The 21722-nt window shown below is 35.7% G+C and overlaps 1 protein-coding gene across 1 annotated transcript; it reads left to right on the forward strand.

The window, feature by feature from the left end:
* Positions 1-16261: 16261 nt before the first annotated feature.
* LOC110110558 (pentatricopeptide repeat-containing protein At2g36730) lies at positions 16262-20610 on the forward strand. The gene is made up of 2 exons (XM_020842086.2): positions 16262-18322; positions 20491-20610. The coding sequence occupies exon 1, from the start codon at positions 16262-16264 to the stop codon at positions 17858-17860; it is 1599 nt and encodes a 532-aa protein (XP_020697745.1). The 3' UTR covers positions 17861-18322; positions 20491-20610.
* Positions 20611-21722: the final 1112 nt, after the last annotated feature.

Consider the following 21722-nt stretch of genomic DNA (forward strand, 5'->3'; position numbering starts at 1 on the left):
AATGTTCCTTAGGCATATGTTAATTAGTTTGTTATGAGTTTGTTACAAGTCTTTTAGAACCTTCTTGGATTCTCTAGGTTGTCACTATTTGAGTATTATATATACATGATTAATGTAAGAGAAAAGGATCATATGAATGAATATTATCTCTTTTATAAAGCTTTGAAGCTTTTGTTCCTCTTGTTCCCTGGATTGAGATTAAATCCTTCTTGCAGGTCGATTCTTTCAACGATCCACTACATCAGTTGGTATCAGAGCGCGCCTGGAGCTTGCGAAGATCGATGGAACTGCAGAAAAAGGTCGGCCGTCGACGGCGATCGAAGTCGAAGAATAAGAACGGTGGTCGACGATGATCGACACCAACGAAGGGGAGCTATCGACGATGATGGAAGTCGTATCGCCTTCTATCTAGATCGAATAGGCAAAAACCTTCAGGCAATAAGGAGAATACGAGTATCGTCGGCAACCATACCGAGGTATTCGTCTTCGCCTTCGTTCCTCTCCTCCGCTTCACGTGATCGCAAAGGGTTCCGAAATCAACCGGTTGTGGTTGACGACTACCCTCCTATCGAACTCCCTCTCCGATGGTGCGATCCGCCTCTCGAGATTCCTCTCCGATGGTGCGATCCCCCTCCGCTTCAATGCCAGATCCGTGATCCCGAACAACACCAACGTCCTCGGACACAGCTCATCAATCCCCTTACCGAACCCGTGCTTCCACCTCCACTCATGCATACTCCTTTCCCCAAGCACCCCCTTTCGCTCCAGGTTGAGATTTCCCGACCAGATACGTTCGCACTTGGCCGACCGCCTCCTGCACGCGAACATAATCGCGACTACACGACTAGCATCAAGAGCGATTCCACAGCTTGTGTCCAAACCGATCTCCCACGGCCCGACTACTCCTCCGCCTCAGCTTCCTCCCAAAATCCGATGCAACTCCCGTCATCATCCGCTCCTTTCGACTTGAGATGCGAGATGCAGCACTCGCATCTGCTGCTTCGATTTCATCTGACCACAGTGTGCCCATCCAGCTTCAGGGATTGCACGTAGTGCCCAAGGACTCCCTTCAATCTAATGCTATGCTTGAATCAGATAACAAGTCTTCAGAGGAAGACTCAATTTCATTTTCTCATCCCTCTGACTCTAGGAAAAGGCAGAGGAGTTATCCTACCACATCAAATCCTTCAACCACGCAGCTCAACAAGAACGAACCTGTGCAGCCGAATGCCTTCGACAGCAAGCACAGTTCCGAAGATGAAATGGAGCAATCGGAAACACATACAGATTCAAATGCAGATATGAATGATGATGAAGGGTGCGTCATTCGTTCCAATTCGAACCTACTAGATCGCGAGACAGATGCTGATCATGATCTAACACCGGACGAATACACTTACTGGACTCCGTCTCTCAACCCGCACAACCTGATCCCGCTCATGGCTGCCGAAGTTGTTGATGCTGTCTCTGAAGCTGGAGAATCTGCTGCAAATGCCTCTTATGTTGTTGAAACTGCTGCTTCTAATGCTACGCTATCTCCCTCAACATCATCTTTGAAGAATCAAATTGCAGCTACTAAGAACAGTGGGTAAGAAGACTCTTAAGGACATGACAAAAAAAGATTGGCGCATCTTTCGTGAAGACCGCAACATCATATGCATGGAGTCTCACATCCCTCTACCTATGTGTAAATGGAGCGAAAGTGATCTTCCGGCGTTTGAAGTGTTTTAGCTATGGGAAAATTATTTTATTAGTAGTATGCTGCAGCTACTACGCATGGATGGAATCTCAATATTTAAGAAGTATATAAATTTATTTGAAAACATGTTTGAATATTGTTCCACTATTGTCGCCCAATTTTAATCACATGATTGTCATTGCCCAGTCATTATTGTCAAACTACCATCATGCAATTGTCAACACACTGAACACTTCCTGTTACTGTTTTTCCAACATCCATTGTCCGATTATAATCGGTATATTATTATCGCATAATCACAATTTCTCAGTCATGATGATCTAATCGTACGATGTTCATTATCTAATTGACACATGCTAACCATTGTCATCACCTTGTAATACTTCTCAAAATTCAATATTATATCCACTAGAAGTCAATCTAGTTTTCTAAACTTTATAATAAGAAGCTTTGGTAACATCAATTGTATAGTAGACTATTTTAAATAGATTAGACGCCTGACATGTTAAAATTTCACCTATGAACTTTTCTTTTCTTTTTTTATGTGTGAAATATTCATATAAAATTAAGACATAAATATTCTAAAATAATAGGGATTAACTTTTGACAATCCCATGATTTGCTTACATTTCACGTAGACATTATTTATTTAAAACACATTTGTTAAAATATTTTTTTCATTTAAATTTAAATTATTAGTATTTCATTCTCATGACCTTTTATATTTTTCATACACACATGATTTATTTATAATATATTTACCAACATAATATTATCATTTAAACTCTAATTTTTAGTATTCTAAATTAAAAATTATAAGCATAGATTTGTAGAAAAATGCAAAAAAAAAAACAATATAAGTAATTATAGCCTTATAGGAGAGGTGAATTTTACTAATTTCAAATTTTAGATGACTGATTCGAAATAAATTTAATTTATCTATACTAATATAAGACAAATTTTCAACTGAAATGATATAAAATTATTATTATATTTTAGAAATTAACAAAAAAAATCCATTACATCAATCTTTTCGCTCTTATCTGCAGTAACTTAATTCAGGGATTGGATGATTGAGATCTCCTGTTTAAGTACTCATAGTTTGTTCTTAAAATTGCAGATTCTGTTCAGATCTTATCCAGAGATTTTTATTTTAACCTTTAATTTGAAAAAAATAAATAAATTATGGTTATAAGACCTCGACCACCGCCGGAGCTCTTCCTGCCGCCTGAAGACGCCGGAACTCTGCCGGATTTTCAGGAAACGCAAGAATTCTGCACAACTTCCACGTGATGCTGAAATCCTTCCCAATTTACAAGAGAGTTCCCTCCTCACGCCGAAACTCCGCCCAAGTGAAGCCGGAGTTCTCCTCTGCCACCAAAGACGTTGGACTTCTACCCAACGTCGGACCTTCACACTTCGCCAAGTCTCCACCCGACGCCGGACTTCTACCGGTTATCGGACTTTGCTGGACGTCTATGCGAAGATGCATTTCTTTCCATTGCTGGACTTCTACCTGATGTTGTCCTACTGATCTTCGTCGTTAGACTACAGTCCTTCCGACCTCCGTCGCCAGCCGACTACGGTCCTCCTGACTCATGTCGCCCGCCGACTACAGTCTTTCCGACATCCGTCGCCCGTTGAATACGGTCCTCCTGACTTATGTCGCCCGCCGACTACAGTCCTTCCGACCTCCGTCGCCCGCAATATTTTAATTAAAATTTTATATAACAGAAATTTTATATATATTCTAATAGAAATAATATTCTAAAGAAAGAATGAAGCCTGGGAATTTGATAACCAAAAATGAACGCATCACTTATCTGGCCAGATTTTTTGTGTGTTTTTTTTTTAAGAAACAAGTGTCATAAAAATATATATTTTTTTTTATTAAATATAAATATATAACTTAATTATATCATTAATCAGTAATTTTACTTTCTTAAGAAATTGTTTTAATTACGTTGATATATTACTCGAAAAAGAGAAGAAGGGGTAGAGTAGAGCATCAACACGTTATTGCATGTACCGTTATTGTGGCTCATATTTTTTCTTTCATGAGCAATCCTAAGGGGCTGTTTGGTAGCAGGATTTAGGTCGGATTTGAGACGGAATTCAGCCAAACGGCCTAAAATGCAAAACCAAATCTCATAGTAAATGAAAGCTGTGGTTGACGTAAAATTCCGCCTTTTCATGATAAATCCCAGATTTCCGTAATCTTCTCATTCGGCGGATTTAAACTAAAGCCGTGTTGTTCGCCTCATCTCCACACCCTCATCTCTTCAGAATAAACAAACAGTCACACCATATTTAACATGATTTATCACGAATGTTACCAAAAAGTTTTCAGGATTTAACACCCTCCCTCCCAATCCAGGATATCCCGAATCCAAATTTAGAGGATTCATGAAATCCTACTTAAATAAGATCCTTGGTGCTATCAAACAGCCCCTTAATGTATTTTCTTTTTGGTAGTAGTAATGCATGAGGGTATATAGATCGAGAAGAAAAGAGTAATAGAAAAGAGAAATATAGAGAGAGAACCGCACCTTGATATTTTGTATGAGGGTGTCTAAACTCTTTATTTTTCTGTGAGGCCAACGGGGTATGTTTAGCTCTCGGCATCTTTTCTTTAAGAGCGTAATACCAACATTGAGAACTTTGGCAGCTTCGTTTATCGGCATTTGAAAATGTTTCGCTAACTCCTCAAATGTAATATCTTCCCTTTTCATTCTTTTGGTTTCTTCATCCTTATTTTTCTCTTCAATACTAAGCTTTTTGCCTAACATTACTTCCTCTTCCTCTTCCTTCCAAAATTCTAATATTTCTCCTTCAAATATTATCTCATCTATGCCAAAAAAAATAAAATAAAATAAATAATGAACGCATCATTTACACAAGTTTTTAAGTTGCTGGATTGCCACATACCTCTAAACAAATCCTGAGAAGGAAAAACTGTGAAAGCCACTTCATCTAATGGAAAATCTAATTTCCATTTCCAAAATGGAAATCCGCTTCAAAAATCATATAGAAAACAGTGATATAAGTAAATAATAATAATAATAACGATAATATAAAATTTTTAATAAAAATAAATCTCCGTTACCTTAACTCCGAAAATTCCAATTCTGATTTTTTCATCTTCTTCAGAATGTATTCCCTGAGATCATGGAGGAGGTTTAGAGGGTCTGCGATAAAAAAAGAAGAAGAAAACGAAGAAGCTGCCAACTGGAAAGCTTTTTTTATATTTGGAAGCCCTAGGTGGCCTACTTAGAAGAGACTATATTTTGGAAGCCCTAGGTGGCCATTCTTGCTTTCTATTTTTCTGTCTTCTTTCGTAATCAAATCACTGTAGGGTTATAATAATTTTCTTTTTAAGTTGAATAAATAGAAGATGGCTAAATATCACTTCAGACTTGAATTGATTTGATTTTAAGATGCTTGATGGATAGAGTTAGAATTTATTTGTCTTTTTTTATATTTTTTTATTATTCAAATTATAATCATAATTTTGCATGGCCATTTTTTTTTTTTTTTCAAAAAATTTTATGTTAGAGATTTTTTTTAAGGGATTTACATACATATCACTTTATTTCATGTTATTTACATATCTAACAACTAAAACTTTAAAATTATTTGCCTACCACTTAGGGCATCTCCAACCGAAAACTCCATTTTTCATTCTATAATGGCGGAAAACTTCAAAATGTCACAATTCATCTCCAATGGAACTCCATTTCTCTTCTTTCCCGTTCTTTCCCGCGCTCTCTTGTTTCGCGCCTTTCCCTCGAAGCGAAAAGGTAGAGCGATTTTTTTGGCGTAGGTGAACAGTCCAACGCCAATATTGGCGTCGGACTGTTCATCCGCATGCCATTGGCGTATTTTTTGGCGATCCATTGGAGCAAAAAGCCATTCCATACACGCGATTGCAGTTCGGCTGGAGAAGCTCTTATAGAATATATTTGGGTGCATGAAATGAAATATTAAAGTTTATATAAAATGATATGAATGATAGAACTGAATTATATGAGTGGTATATTTGATATTAAAGTTGTACATGGATGATAAGCATTTAATATTAATGTTTTGGGTATTAGATCGATATATAAATAGCATGAAATAAAGTTGTATGTTTGTAAATTTTTCTTTTTTTTTACTGTTACTTTCCAACAAGGGCAGTGTAAAAGGCCCCCACAATCCTTGTCTCAAGAAAAATAAGATTATAATTTTTTTATATCATTATTAGTTATTATTAAAATTGAATTATACTTTTTTTTTCCTTTTATTCAGCCCTTTTAACTCTCACTTATATATTAAAATAAATTCCGTTCAGATATTAAAATCCAATTTTAATCATGATAAATTGGACATCTTATAAATTATTTTAAGATGAATGAAAACAATATAAGTTAAAAGAGTTTTTTTTTTCTGTTGTGACTATTATAAAAAATAAACTATAAAAGAATTAGGGATTAGTGGTCATCTCTTTTATCTGCTTGTGTTCTGGATCTTCGTACAAAGCTAAGGCATTAATCTTTATATTTCTCTACCACCGCGAATTTTTCAGGACGCAACAATATTGATATAATAAAGTAATTTTTCGAATCTTTTAGAATATACATTATAACTTGTAGGTTTTTTTATTCTTTTATTTTATCTTTAAAAAAAATTAATTTTTTTTAAAGCTATTAATATTTTTCTTAAGCATGAATGAAAAATAGTTTAAGTAATAATTAAAAAATTTAATTTGTGCCCCATAAGTTACCAAAAAGTTTTTCTTACAACTACTTACCTTTATAAAAAGTTGCAGGAGTCCCAAACAAATACTTAAATTCCAGTTGTTTGAATTTGAATTGAGACAAATAAAATTAATCATTAAAAAAATATAAAGGCATTTATAATCATACGTATATAAATATTTATATTTTTTAGTCAAACAAGAGACAAACTAACTACCTATCTAATTACATAAATTTGAATTGCACGTGTAAGCTCAATTATATGATTATAATTTTTATTCTTCTAAATAAACAAAAAAAAATTATAAATAAGATACAATTTAAATAAATTATACACTAAAGGTGCATTTTATTTTTATAAATTAAAAGTTCTTAGTTAATTTTTGACACCTTAGTTGTTATACCTTTTCGTGATGATCACTATTTCACTTAATGTATGATCACAACTAAGATCACTATTTCACTTAATGTATGATCACAACTAAATTAATATGAAATATATATAAACTAATTTTTATAATGAATATTTTATTTTGATCCAAATAAAAATGATAAAAAAGTGATATAATTCTAAAATTTTCATATGATCAACACGAATCTCTATGTAATATTTGAATTGAAAACATGTGGAATTAAATTCAGGATAATTTGAAAATTGAAATCAACAAATTTATAGTTAAATTGAATGTTTTAACGAGATAAATTTATCGACGCTACAAAATGATATGCTCTAACTCCAAATGAACTCAAATCAAATACTTGAATTACATTAAAATACTTAGAAACTAAATTGATAGGGTAAATGATTTCTAATTATAGCATGCTTATAACCAAATTGAACGGCTCGATGATACAAATCTAATAACTCAAGAGCACTAGATTCTGATATCATTAAGGCATTCAAATGTTTAATAAACAATCTATGATCAAGAAAATCATTATAGACCGTATGATAGAGTGCTTTAGATTTTGACTTAATTTACCACAATGCTAATCTCAAAAGGCTTATAAATAAAACCTCATTTTCAATAGAGGGGAAGAGGCTCAAGAGCTTGGAGAACTAAAGAGAACTCTCTTGGTATTTTTCGTCTGTCACCATTGATCGATAACCACCTCCAATAGTCGTTGACATTATCTCCAGACTCCTATCAAGATCTAACCTTATTATTAGATTTATAATTTTTCACTTATGGACATCTATATTTTGTAATCCCTAAAATGATAATCAATCAATTATTGCAATTGTAAATAATCCAATCTTCTTCAATTGTGAGTCAGAGAGAATTCTTATACCCCCATAATATTATATAGGGGGTTTTACATACATACCACTTTATTTCATGCTATTTACATATCTAACACCCAAAATATTAATATTATATGACTACCACTCATAGAACAAATTTAGGTGCATGGAATGAAATATTAAAATTTATAGGATGGTAAGAATGGTAGAACTGAATTATAGGAGTGGTATATTTGATATTAAAGTTGTATATGGGTGGTAGGCATGTAATATTAATATTTTGGGTCTTAGATATGTAAATACCATGAAATAAAGTGGTATGTATGTAAATTTTCCTATTATATAATGCACTGATATATAATAGAGTCAGACTAGGTGGTTTATCTCCTTTTCAAGTTTCCCACGTAACAAACTTTATAGTCCTCTATAAATTTTTTTATTTGTAATAGATTTTTAGATTTTTATACAATGCTAAGACATTGAATACTAACTCTATCGATTTTTTATTACATAATAGTTTGGTACCGTCTTGGAGTCATATGAAATATTCAACGGAAATAATCAATCCCTGAATCAAGGACAATAAAATACAAGTGGTAAAGGTCCCCCAAACCACACTATAGAGGATCATGTACATCATTTGGTAAGTAAAATTCTACTACTCTTAGAAGACATTAGATAACAAAGAGCATTGCCACAGTTTGATAGAGTTCTCTTATCACAACATTAATAATAAATTTGAGATAATGTCAATCATGCGGTACCTCCTTCACCACAACCTCATTAAGATATCCTAGACCGTGCCAATTCAATAATATATCTTTCTCGAGTTATTTGACTAGCCTATTTCCTCTATTAATAATCATGGAGAATTAAAATTAATATCATCTTAATGATATCCCTCATGATATGATAAGAGATGTGCTATGATGCTTTATTCACGAGGAATTTCTTTTGAGGGAAAGGAATCAACTTATCATGATAATTTTTAAGAATATTCACCCCTAGTCAATTTAATTCACTATAATTTTATTCCAATGAGATTTAATGAGATGTCCCAAGACCTAAATTGAAAGATTTGTCTATTTTATCTTAATAATCTATCCGAGTTTCTATAAAGTCATCAAGATAAATCAATGCATCCAATGGAAGCAAATAAGCATCACATACATCAAACTCTTCACTATATTATTTCATCAAAATCTCATTTATAATAGTAAGGAGATTATAACAATTAATAAACTATCAAAAGCTTCTAACTACAAAATACTAAATGAGAATGCAAAATACGCAGAAGAAGAAATCGCGGCATAGAGAGTGCTTTAGTAAAGATGTCCGCGATCTGATCTGTAGTGTTGATAGGGAGCAGCCGTATTTGCTTTGTGTGAATATGATCACGTATAAATTTTTGATCTATTTCTATGTGTTTTGTACGGGCATGGAAAACTGGATTGTTGGCGAGTGCGATCGCTGATGTGTTGTCATAATACATGTCCGTGGGTTGAGTTTGAGGTATATCGAAGTCTTGAAGTAATCTCCGAAGCCACAAGACATCCGCAGTAAGAGCCGCTAAAGCACGATATTCCGATTCCGTGGATGAGCGAGCTACTGTATGTTGCTTCTTCACGGTCCATGTGATTAATGTATCACCAAGAAACGAGCAGTAGCCTGAAGTGGAGCGACGGGAGACGGGATCGCCGGCCCAATCTGCATCGGAAAAGGATTGAAGAGAAAGTTTAGATTTGGAAATTGGTAAACCGTAATCAAGCGTACCTTTGAGATAGCGAAGCAGTCGTTTAAGCAAGTAGATATGTTGCGGAAGTGGCTGATGCATGTGTTGAGACAGTTGATTGACGCTATAAGCGATGTCGGGTCTTGTGATCGTCAAATACTGAAGTGATCCAGTAAGCTTTCGGTAAGTATTCGGATCGGAGAGCACAGAGTCGAGCGGAAAATCTTGCGGCAGTTTTGGGCAAGAGGGATTAGCCAAGGATTTGCAATGTGTTAACTGTGCTTGCTGTAGAAGGTTAGAGACATAGTGTGGCTGAGAAAGGAAAAACTTATCACCAGACCGTGAAATCTTGATGCCAAGGAATTCGGTAGCCTGGCTAAAAGATGTTTCATAATAAAACGGCTGTTTAGTTGTGAGATAATTTGATCAATGGTATGTTGATCATTTCCAGTAATTAATATGTCGTCGACATATATTAGCAAGTACACTTTTATGGATTGTTGCTTGAAGAGAAGCAGCGAAGAATCTGCATTGCTATGATTAAAACCAATAGAGACGAGATAGGAAGTAAACGTATTGTACCATTGGCGCGGAGCTTGCTTAAGTCCATAAATGGACTTGTGAAGGCGGCATACGTGGGTCGGGTGAAGAGTATCCTCGAATCCTTTGGGTTGGGACATGTAGACAGTCTCCGAAAGATTACCGTGAAGAAATGCATTGGCGACGTCTAATTGATGAACCTGCCAATCATTATGAAGAGCTAGAGTTAATAATATACGGATTGTAGGAAGTTTTGCTACGGGACTAAAAGTCTCCGTATAATCAATGCCGTATTCCTGATGGTTGCCGAGAGCCACAAGCCGTGCTTTGTGCTTGGCAACAGTGTTGTCCGAATTAAGTTTTAATCGATACGTCCATTTGCAGCCCAAAATAGGAGCGTCTTTCGGAGGCGAGACAAGGCTCCAAGTGCCTTGTTGTTGAAGAGAAAGAAACTCTAAGGCCATAGCTTGACGCCATTCTGATGATTTGTTGGCTTCAATGAAACTAGTCGGTGCAACAGCGGGAGCATTGGGAGCAGTAATATGGCATAAATTGAGACGAACCCGAGGCTTAAGATTACCAGTTTGAGCCCTGGTGAACATTTGGTGGTGAGGTATAGGATTAGAAGAGGTCGTTGTGGATCTGGGTTGTGAGGGTGGCAACAAGATAGTAGGAATTAAAGGTTTGGAATTAAGACCTTGTGTGGGCGGAGAGACGGTGGGGAGTTGAGCCGGCAATGTTTGAATAGGAGGGTAAGGAACAGAAGTAGGTGTGAGGAAAAACAGAGAGGGATCAGCAGCTGGGAAAGAATTGTTGGTGAATTGTTGAGTGAAGGGAAAAGACCGTTCATCAAAAGTAGTATGGCGAGAAATCAAGATTTTATTAGTTGATATGTCAAGACATTTGTAGCCTTTGTAGGTGTCCGAATAACCGAGAAAAACACAAAAGATAGCCTTGGGTTGCAATTTGTTATGGGAGTGCGGTGGTGCAAGCGGAAAACATGCGCATCCAAAAACGCGAAGATGGTTGTACTCCGGTTTAGTACTATGAAAGACTTCGATGGGGGACAAGTTGCGAGTCACTGGTGAAGGCATACGGTTAATCAAATAGGCGAAAGTCAAGACAGCGTCGGGCCAGTGAATGTAAGGAACCGATGACGTGTGGAGTAAGGTTCGAGTCGTCTCAATGAGATGCCGATGCTTACGCTCGGCAACTCCGTTTTGTTCCGGAGTGTAAGGACAAGAAACCTGATGTTGAATGCCGTTAGTTAAAAGAAATTCTTTGAAATGTTGATTTATGAATTCCGTTCCACCATCTGTACGAAAAACTTTGATAGATTTGGATGTATATTTCTCAACTTGAGCCTTAAAATTGCAGAAAATATTAAAAACTTCAGATTTGTTTTTCATAGGAAAAATCCACGTGAAACGCGAGAAATCGTCAATAAAGAGAACGTAATAACGAAAACCTTGCACCGAAGTGACCGGAGCCGGTCCCCAAATGTCCGAGTGAATTAAAAACAGTAAAGACTGAGAACGGTGAGCAGTTTTAGGAAAAACAAGTTTATGACTCTTTGACATTTGGCAAGAATTACAAACAGACATTTCTAAAGGAATTTTAAGATGCGGATTATTTGCAGAAATTAAATGAAGAGTCTTGGGATGCGGATGTCCCAATCTTGAATGCCAGGGAGATGTTTGTGCAGCCGAAAGAGCTCTGTTCTGTGCCGAAGGTTGACTAGTTTGAATTGGGTAAAGACCGTTGGTGCACGGACCTTGTAGAAGCACTTTCTTCGTCGTAAGATCCTTAAAAACAAAGCCAGATGGATTAAACAACACAGATATATTGTTATCTTTGGTTAATTTAGAAATAGATAACAAATTATAGCGTAATTGCGGAGTATGAAGAACTTGAGATAGGAGTAGCTTACGATTCGAGGTTGGTAATATACCAGCCCCGGTATGCGCGATGTTTACCGATCGACCGTCGCCGACGATGATGCCATCATTTCCTTGGTAGGATTTGGAAAAAGACATGTTATCAAGTGAATTTGTAAGGTGCGACGTTGCCCCTGAATCCAAGAACCAGTTGGCTTGCGGGTTGTCCGCGGTAGCAGCTAGAGCTTTGGTTGTGGTATTCGTAGATGAAGGAACGTATTGAGGGTTGAGTCGATGCTAACATGATGATGCTGAATGCCCTCTTTTGAGGCAAATTTGACAGCAGACAGGTGGTGTTGTGGTGGACCTTTGCTGGGATTGTTCGGTCGCGGCATTTCGTCCGCGATTGCGACGAAAACGTCCACGAGGGGCATACAGAGCCACAGAGGGATCAGGAAGGACCGAATGTCTGGTAGCATCGGAGCTATGGTTAATTTCTTCGCTTAGAAGAAGAGGATATAGTTGGTCGAGGCTAATAGGATTGAGCATTGTTCGAATGGCAGTTTTAAATGATTGATATGATCCCGGTAAGCCATTCAAGATGTAGTGAATTATATCCTCTGTATCAACCGAAGAACCTGCAGCGGCGATATGATCAACTATGGTTTTGATGTCAGATAGATACCGAGTCATTGTGAGATTTTTGAGGGAAATATTATGAAGAGAGCTCTTGAGTTGGATGACTTTGGATCTGTTAGACGATTGGAACTGTGTTTCAAGAACGGTCCAAATAGCAGCCGTTGATTCAAGATTAACAACGTAAGGTAAGATTGAAACGGAAATGGTGGAACACAAAGAGGCTGCAAGTATTTGATCGGAAAGAGTCCATTTATCAAATAAAGAATTTGGAACAGTTGTTCCGTCATTCTGTAGAATGTTGCGATTAGGAGGAACGGTTGAGGGATCAAGAAAAGTATGAAAACCTTGAGCTCGGAACAGCTTCAAGATCTGAGATCTCCAAACGGCATAGTTGTCCGTTGCAAGTTGAATCGGAGCTATGTTCTTGATATTTGATACCAAGAACTTGAGAGAAGAAGAAATCTGGATCTCCTCTTGTTGCTCTGTGATCGTTTGCGTGCTGCTTTGCGAATTTGCCGAGCTCGCCATGGTCGTCCCGCTCTGATACCATAAAGAAATGTAACAGGCGTGGAAGACGAAGACAGGAAGAAAGAACAGAGAGGAAAGAAATATTTTATTCACCTTTTCACGGGTTACAAACTAGACCCCTATATATAGATAGTTTAGGCCTGTATTTACAAGACAACCAATGAGACTATGACAGCTCATTTAGTATTTAATTAATTACAAGTATATTGGCTGCTCTTATAGAGTTCAAATCAAATACATGAATTATATTTAAAAACTTCATAAACTAAATTGATAGGGTAAATGATTTCTAATTATAGCATGCTTATAACCAAATTGAGCGGCTCGATGATACGATTCTAAAAGCTCAAGAGCACTAGATTCTGATATCATTAAGGCATTCAAATGTTTAATAAACAATCTATGATCAAGAAAATCATTATAGACCGTATGATAGAGTGCTTTAGATTTTGACTTAATTTACCACAACGCTAATCTCAAAAAGCTTATAAATAAAACATCATTTTCAATAGAGGGGAAGAGGCTCAAGAGCTTGGAGAACTAAAGAGAACTCGCTTGTATTTTTCGTTTGTCACCATTGATCGATAACCACCTCCAATAGTCATTGACATTATCTCCAGACTCCTATCAAGACCTAACCTTATTATTAGATTTATAATTTTTCACTTATGGACATCTATATTTTGTAATCCCTAAAATGATAATAAATCAATTATTGCAATTGTAAATAATCCAATCTTCTTCAATTGTGAGTCAGAGAGAATTCTTATACCCCCCCATAATATTATATAATGCACTGATATATAATAGAGTCAGACTAGGTGGTTTTTCTCCTTTTCAAGTTTCCCACGTAACAAACTTATAGTCCTCTATAAATTTTTTTATTTGTAATAGATTTTTAGATTTTTATACAATGCTAAGACATTGAATACTAACTCTATCGATACAATGCTAAGTCATATGAATTATTCCCAACAATATATATATATATATATAATCAATCCCTGAATCAAGGACATTAAAATACAAGTGGTAAAGGTCCCCCAAACCACACTATAGAGGATCATGTACATCATTTGGTAGAATTTCAAGTAAAATTCTACTACTCTTAGAAGACATTAGATAACAAAGAGCATTGCCACAGTTTGATAGAGTTCTCTTATCACAACATTAATAATAATTTTGAGATAATGTCAATCATGTGGTACCTCCTTCACCACAACCTCATTAAGATATCCTAGACCGTGCCAATTCAATAATATATCTTTCTCGAGTTATTTGACTAGCCTATTTCCTCTATTAATAATCATGGAGAATTAAAATTAATATCATCTTAATGATATCCCTCATGATATGATAAGAGATGTGCTATGATGCTTTATTCACGAGGAATTTCTTTTGAGGGAAAGGAATCAACTTATCATGATAATTTTTAAGAATATTCACCCCTAGTCAATTTAATTCACTATAATTTTATTCCTATGAGATTTAATGAGATGTCCCAAGACCTAAATTGAAAGATTTGTCTATTTTATCTTAATAATCTATCCGAGTTTCTATAAAGTCATCAAGATAAATCAATGCATCCAATGGAAGCAAATAAGCATCACATACATCAAACTCTTCACTATATTATTTCATCAAAATCTCATTTATAATAGTAAGGAGATTATAACAATTAATAAACTATCAAAAGCTTCTAACTACAAAATACTAAATGAGAATGCAAAAATATCAACAAAAAAAATATGAAGATCTCAATTAGCTTCACTCCATTGACTCTTGGCCCCTTCACTGTCATGAAATTAATAAAATTCACATAATGTAATAACCTTTAAGTTTTAAAAGATATGTTTTGACCTATAACACTAAAAAATTATCATGAGTCATTAAAAATCTAACTTACAAACCGTCTTCGCTATAACATTTCTTTTGTTGTGTCTAATTATAATAATTTTCATAATTTTATGGTATTGTTGCAATTCTATAAGTAATTTACACATGTCGATGCAGTGTGAATCCTCATTAAATTTGAGATCAACTAGAAGAAATTGTTCTTACCAAGTTGTGCTTGCTAGCAAGTGTTAGTTGACCGCCATCGCTTGATTATAACCTCTTGATCACGATCGTTGGACTATGATCCTCCAACAAACGTTGCTCAAATATGATCCCCATATCATTGTAGTCCGACTACGGCCCTCCAACCAACTTCACTAGCTTGACTAAGGTCCTCTATTATTCAATCATTTGACTATTGTCACTTGGCTACATTAACGTCAACTAACTTCATAGCAAATCATCACTAATAATGCTGAGGTATGCTATCATTTTATTAGATTGATGAATGTTAAAAAAAAAAAATAAAAATAAAATATTTTATTAAAAAAAAATATTGATGAATGTCATAAATACCAACTCTGACTTGTAATGTCAGTATGTGGAACTTTTATTTGGTCCGATCACCTGACGTAGCTCTACGTTCGGACGCCAGTAAAATAGTGCCACATGTTCTCACTATTTAATGCGCGGCCCAACAACCCCGACCTGGAACAGAGACGGGATTGCTATGTTCGCGTGTTGCTAGGTATTGCTCGGTATTGGTCGATTTTGCTCGGCAATAACGAGAAATATCATTATGTGAAGATCAATACCGAGTTTTTCTCAGTATTGCTCGGTATTGGTCTTCACAGAGCGATATTTTTCATTATTGTCAAGCAATATTTAGCAATACCGAGCAATACCTAGAGCAATACCGAGCAATACGCGAATATAGCAATCCCGGGTCAAGTCGTCGGGCCGCGCAGTATTGAGTAAGACCACGTGGCGACATGTTATTGGCGTTCGAACGTAGAGCTACGTCAGGTCACCTGACCTAATAATTGTTCCAGTATGTGGGTTTATGTTGGACTTTTTGGTCTCTAGTCTTATCTCCTCAAGGGATACACCAAACAAATAGGCAAATGATCTCTTAAGAATAGCTCCTATGGCGAAGGGCTATGCCAACTTCGACTGTGAAATCTATTATATACATTGTATGTTTATTACATTGATTTATTTATGTCGAAAACAACCATTTTAACAGAATCTAAATAGTTTTTATGCCAATTTAAAAATTTTATGTGAACCCAAATCGGATTAAAATCTTAGACAAATCAGATCTTTTAATCATATCAACAAAGACCCAAAATTTAGTCCAACCCTTATCCGGTTTGGTTACCGGGTTATTTATTGCTCTGGCTAGAATCGTATACAAAGCCTTCCATGACCACAATCTCGACCGTTAGGCCCATCACCCACATTCCATCGGCTAGAATCCCCAACCACAATTCAAATCCCAGCTTTCCCCAAAAGCACCTATGCCTCTCCCTCTTAAGTGCCATCTCCTCCATGCGCCAGCTCGTACAAATCCACTCTTACCTCATCACTTCCGGCCTTTTCTTCAAAGATAAATTTCTAGTCAGTGAAACCCTCCGTTTCTGTTCCCTTCACCCCTCCGGCGACCTCTCCCACGCCCGAACCCTTCTTCTCCATAGCCCGAGCCCGATGTCCTCATCATGGAACCATGTCATTCGAGGACTATGCCTTAATTCATCCTCAGCTGATGCTGTCGCTGTTTTTCTCGAGATGCGCCGGCGAGGGGCAAGGCCAAATGAGTTAACCTATCCGTTTGTAATCAAGTCATGTGCTAAATTACTAGACCTTTGTGTTGGGAGGCAAGTTCATGCCGATTCCATCAAGAATGCTGCGGGATCTGTTGTTTATGTTGGAAACACATTGATGCATTTATATGGATTTTGTGGGGAGGTCCATGATGCACGAAGGATGTTTGATGGAATGTCTCACAGAACAATGATTTCGTGGAACACGATTTTAAATATCTATGTTGATAGTTTGATGATTGAAGAAGCAATGAAATTGTTTTGCAAGATAATGGATAGTGGATTAGGATCGGATCAGACAACCTACATTATTTTGCTTTCTGCTTCTTCTTTGATGGGAAGCTTGGGGCTAGGGAGATGGGTTCATAGCCAGATCATTTGCAGAGAGATTGAAGTTAGCCTGAAGTTAGGCACAGCGCTGGTGCACATGTATGCGAAATGTGGAGCTCTGGATTTTGCTTCTATGAAATTTGAAAGAATGCCAGTAAAGAATGTATGGACTTGGAGTGCAATGATCCTTGGTTTTGCTCAACATGGTCGTGCACATGAAGCACTCAATCTATTTAAGCATATGAAGAATTCTTTGATAAAGCCTAATTATGTAACATTTCTGGGAGTACTCTGTGCTTGCAGTCATGTTGGCTTGGTCCATGATGGCTACCGATTCTTCCATGAAATGGTTCATGTTCACAGCATCAAACCTCAGATGTCTCATTACAGTGCCATGGTTGATGTCCTCGGCCGGAAAGGTCTTCTTCTTGAAGCTTACAATTTCATCAAAAGCATGCCTATGGATCCTGATGCTGTCGTTTGGAGAACTCTTCTCAATGCTTGCCAGTTACACATTACTAGAGATGGGCATGGTATTGGAGAGGCTGCAAAGAAGATTTTGCTTGCGCTTGAACCAAACAGATGTGGAAACTATGTTATTGTTGCCAACATGTATTCTGAACTTGGATCGTGGGAGGAGGCTGCGAAGGTTCGAAAGATAATGAGAGAAGAAGGCCTGAAGAAGATGGCGGGAGAGAGCTGCATTGAGATTAGTGGGTCAAATTATAGGTTTCTATCTGGGTATGATTCTTCGGTTGAAAGTGAGGGACTCTACCAATTGATACATGGGATGCATTTGAACATGAAAAAGTTTGGTATTGCAGATTCCAATACTCGTATACAACTTCAAAAACTTGTATTTGAATATTGAAATCAAACTGTTAATCTCTAATGAGGATGTTCCAGCTTTCTATCATTGAGTGCATTCCAGTGGACCGGGCATGATAAATATGATCTCTAGTCAACACCCATTGGAGCATCATGTCATGCTTCACTTCTTTTATTGCAATAATTGAATGAACCCATGGAGTGCAAATATTCTAATCTTCGAGTTCCATGAGATGAAATTCCTTGTGCCTTTATGCTTGCAACAATTGCTGTTGCTCCACAGATTCCAGCGTCTTGAGTTTATCTGCAATCAGTGAATGGTTAACGGATTGTCAAGAGCAAGGTTTCCTTGATGAGTTGAATGATTGTAGTTATATACCAGAGAGTTGAATACCGGTACCGAGCAATGAAGGGTTTGGTTTTCTAGCCAAACCTCTCTCCAACCACAAACATTATGGATGAAAGCTTATATGCCATTTTGAAGGCTACATTATAGATGTACCTGGTAATCTTTCTGATCATCTATATATACAACTTATCATAGACCAAGTCTCATTCAACGACACATTTGCATTTTCTATCATTTCTATTTATTGTTTTAGGTGAAGAAAACCTCTAGTTTTGACCACTTCATTAATATGAATTAAGATGAACTTACCATTATTGTTCTCCACCAATGCAATACAAAATCATGTAAACATTAGTATTCTCCTTTTTAATATACAACTGCTGTACAATTATTACCTCCATTTGATTTTCAGAATATTATAACTGTATCCAATTGAAAAAATATGGAAGTTGTGATTAGTGTTGTTGGGATCGCATGATTCTCTATTTATCAAGTATATTTTTTGGTGCAACGCACGCATCTTAGAGCACTCAAAACAGTTAGATTGACACTAATTTTTTTAATTCAAAAAACATTTAAGTGATCATATGAGCTTTAACAGTGCAAATTTTCTAACAAAATAACTTTTTAGTTGATAGGATTCCAATGACTACATGATGCCGAATTTGAGAATGAAAATGGTTCAAATCGGCTAAACCACACCAAACTCATTTTTTTTCAAGTGGAAGGGCAGGATATGTGCACGCTAGGCTTTACTACTCTCTAGGAAGGCCATCTGATGCCATCTGATAGTCCCATCCTAGAAAGTTCGTTACAAGTTTCAAAATGATGGTGTACGATAATGCTAAGATTTATTCATTTGAGTACAATTCATCCGATAAAATTTCAACATCTCAGAGCTTTTATGACCTCTATAAATATCTTGTTCTTAAGTCATCTGGGGGCCCATTCACTCTCAATCTTTCCTCTCCTTATGAAAAGCTTTTTGAGGTCTCTCCCATTTACTAAAAACTTAATATCTTCGGATAACGATAGTAATCCTGGGCTTCATTCATATTTTTCTCTTAAACTTATTCTCTTTGCAAGCCTTTCTTCATTGTGGGAGACTCATATCCCTCCACTTTCAAAATCTGTCTCTCGTCATGTCAAGTTAGTTTTCACTTTTTTCTCATCATCATCATCGCTTGCCTTGTTCTCAACCCACCACTATCTCCAAATGGATTCAACATTTTTTAGCTAATAATACCTTCCTACGAGAACGTCTCTATCAAGATGTTTATCTCACCAACCACCATGTTTTGTGGTTATGATTGTCCCTCTTGTGTTTGTAAAGTTCATAAAGTTTTATATGGACTTGAACGAGCCTTGTGTTCTTGGTACCATGAACTTCATCAGTTTATGGTTCTTGCTAGATTGAAGGACCCTCATGCTGACCTCTGATCATTCAACTCTAGTGGCTTGCTAATATATCTATCTTTTTTATTTGTTGACAGCATTGCCATCTTAAGAAGTGATAATGACACCTTTGTTGGAAGATTTGTGATTCTTATGACTAAATATTTCTCTTTCAAATATGTTGGTCATCTCCATTACTTGCTTGATGTAGAGGTTATCTCACACGCCCCTGCTATTCTCCCATCTCAGCGACAACACAGGATGTTGGTCGCTCTAAAATCAATAGACATGTTAACAAGATTCTAAAATTCATTAAAGAAATTAACTACTAAAACAAGATTCGAAAATTCATACCAGGCATTGACTCGAAAGAAAATTTTCAAGGCTTTGAGATGCACTTATTCAATTAGAAATCAACCAAAAAGTTAACAACATATTTAACTTTTACTGCCACCTAACTTACATCAAATCGTGATTTTAAGCAGTTATTAATCTTTTCGATCTTGCTCAGCAACTATATATACACATATGTATGTGAAAGCAAAGTTGAAGTTGGGCCCCACCTAAAAATTTTTTGGCTTCGCCACTAGTTATAATGCTACTTTATGAAGTTTTAAGAAGCAACACATTATTGCTAGATCATCAACAAAGGCAGAGTATAGAAATCTATCTCTACTGTCATCATTGAACTCAACTATATATTGCTCTATTTTGATCAAATTTAGAATTTTGACAACACAATGAGCACTCTGGATTCATACACTCGTGATTTAACCCAGCGTTTCACTTTTGCTTGAAACATGTTTCCATTGTTTTCCACTTCATCAAATGACCAAGCTCAAAATGGTAGCACTTTGAGTTGCTCATGTTTTATCAAGGATCAACTAATGGTGTTCTTACAAAATCTCTTTCATAAACTCGATTTCTAGGAAGAAGAGTGGATAAGCTCATCGAATTTCCATCTTAAGGGCCATAATAGAGAATCCAAGAAATTTGACAATTGTGTTATCTTCTATTTTATAAATCATGAGCTGTTCATTAAATATAAATTGTTGGCTTTTTATGTGTTGTTGATAGTTAATGATGAGTTGATGTTTCTTTCCTGTTCACGGTTTATAATTCTCTTCATATTTCTATATAAATAGAAAAGAAATCTCAATGAAATATTACAATTTATTTTATCCTTTCTATCTCTTTAGCATAAAGCAGTTTTTAGATTTGATGAAGAAGAAATACATAGGAAAAAAAAATGCAATGTAAAAAGAATATAGTGTAGATGTGTAGTATTTGAAAAGTTTAAGTTATTTTGAATTAATAATGTAAAAGGAATGCAGAAGATTTTTTTTTTGAAGTAAAATAAATAAAATGTAAATTAGAATGATGGTGGTGGCAGTCGATGGCGGTTTGTGATGGTGATAGTCAGTAGTGGGTGGTGGTCTATGGCCATGGTGGCGGACGACGATCACACAATCAGCTTGCAGTGTTGGGCTTCATGCAAATTTAAGACAAAATCGTTTTTTCATAATAAATTTTTTACAATATAAATTATTAATATTTTGCACTTATCTTAAAATAAATTTAAAATTTAAAATTTAAAAAATCAATTCTAATCATTTTTTTATCAGAATATTCTTAGATAGAAATTCTTCTTTAGAATTCATTAATGAAAATACTATTTGTCAATGCTTTGCGATAAGCGGGTGGATAGGATAGGAATTATTCTTATAAAATCATTAAAATTATAATATTTGTTTCGTCTTGTCTGTTGACATATATATCAGAAAAAGTTATTTATTGCATTATAATTTCTTAAAAATAAAAAAAGTTATGGAGTTAAGAGAAAAGTAAGATTCATGATATTGGCATAATTATATGGAATGAAGTACTTTGTTATTTTTTCGAGTTTTTTTTTTCTCTTGTTATTTTATTTTATAGTTAATGAAAATGAGCTCTTTCCCTAATTTTACAAAAAAAAATGATAATTTATTTATTTAACTTTAAGAATGATGACATCATTTAATTTTTATATATCTTGTTTCCAAACGGAAAAGACAAAAAAACGCTTAAACAAACAAAGTCTGAATTGATAATAAAGGCTAAGCAACATCCTTAAAAAACTAAGGGGATGTTTGGTAGCAAGATTTAGGCTGGATTTTCGACG

The sequence above is a fragment of the Dendrobium catenatum genome, unplaced genomic scaffold (assembly GCF_001605985.2).
Source record: "Dendrobium catenatum unplaced genomic scaffold, ASM160598v2 fragScaff_scaffold_898, whole genome shotgun sequence".
NCBI lineage: Eukaryota > Viridiplantae > Streptophyta > Magnoliopsida > Asparagales > Orchidaceae > Dendrobium > Dendrobium catenatum.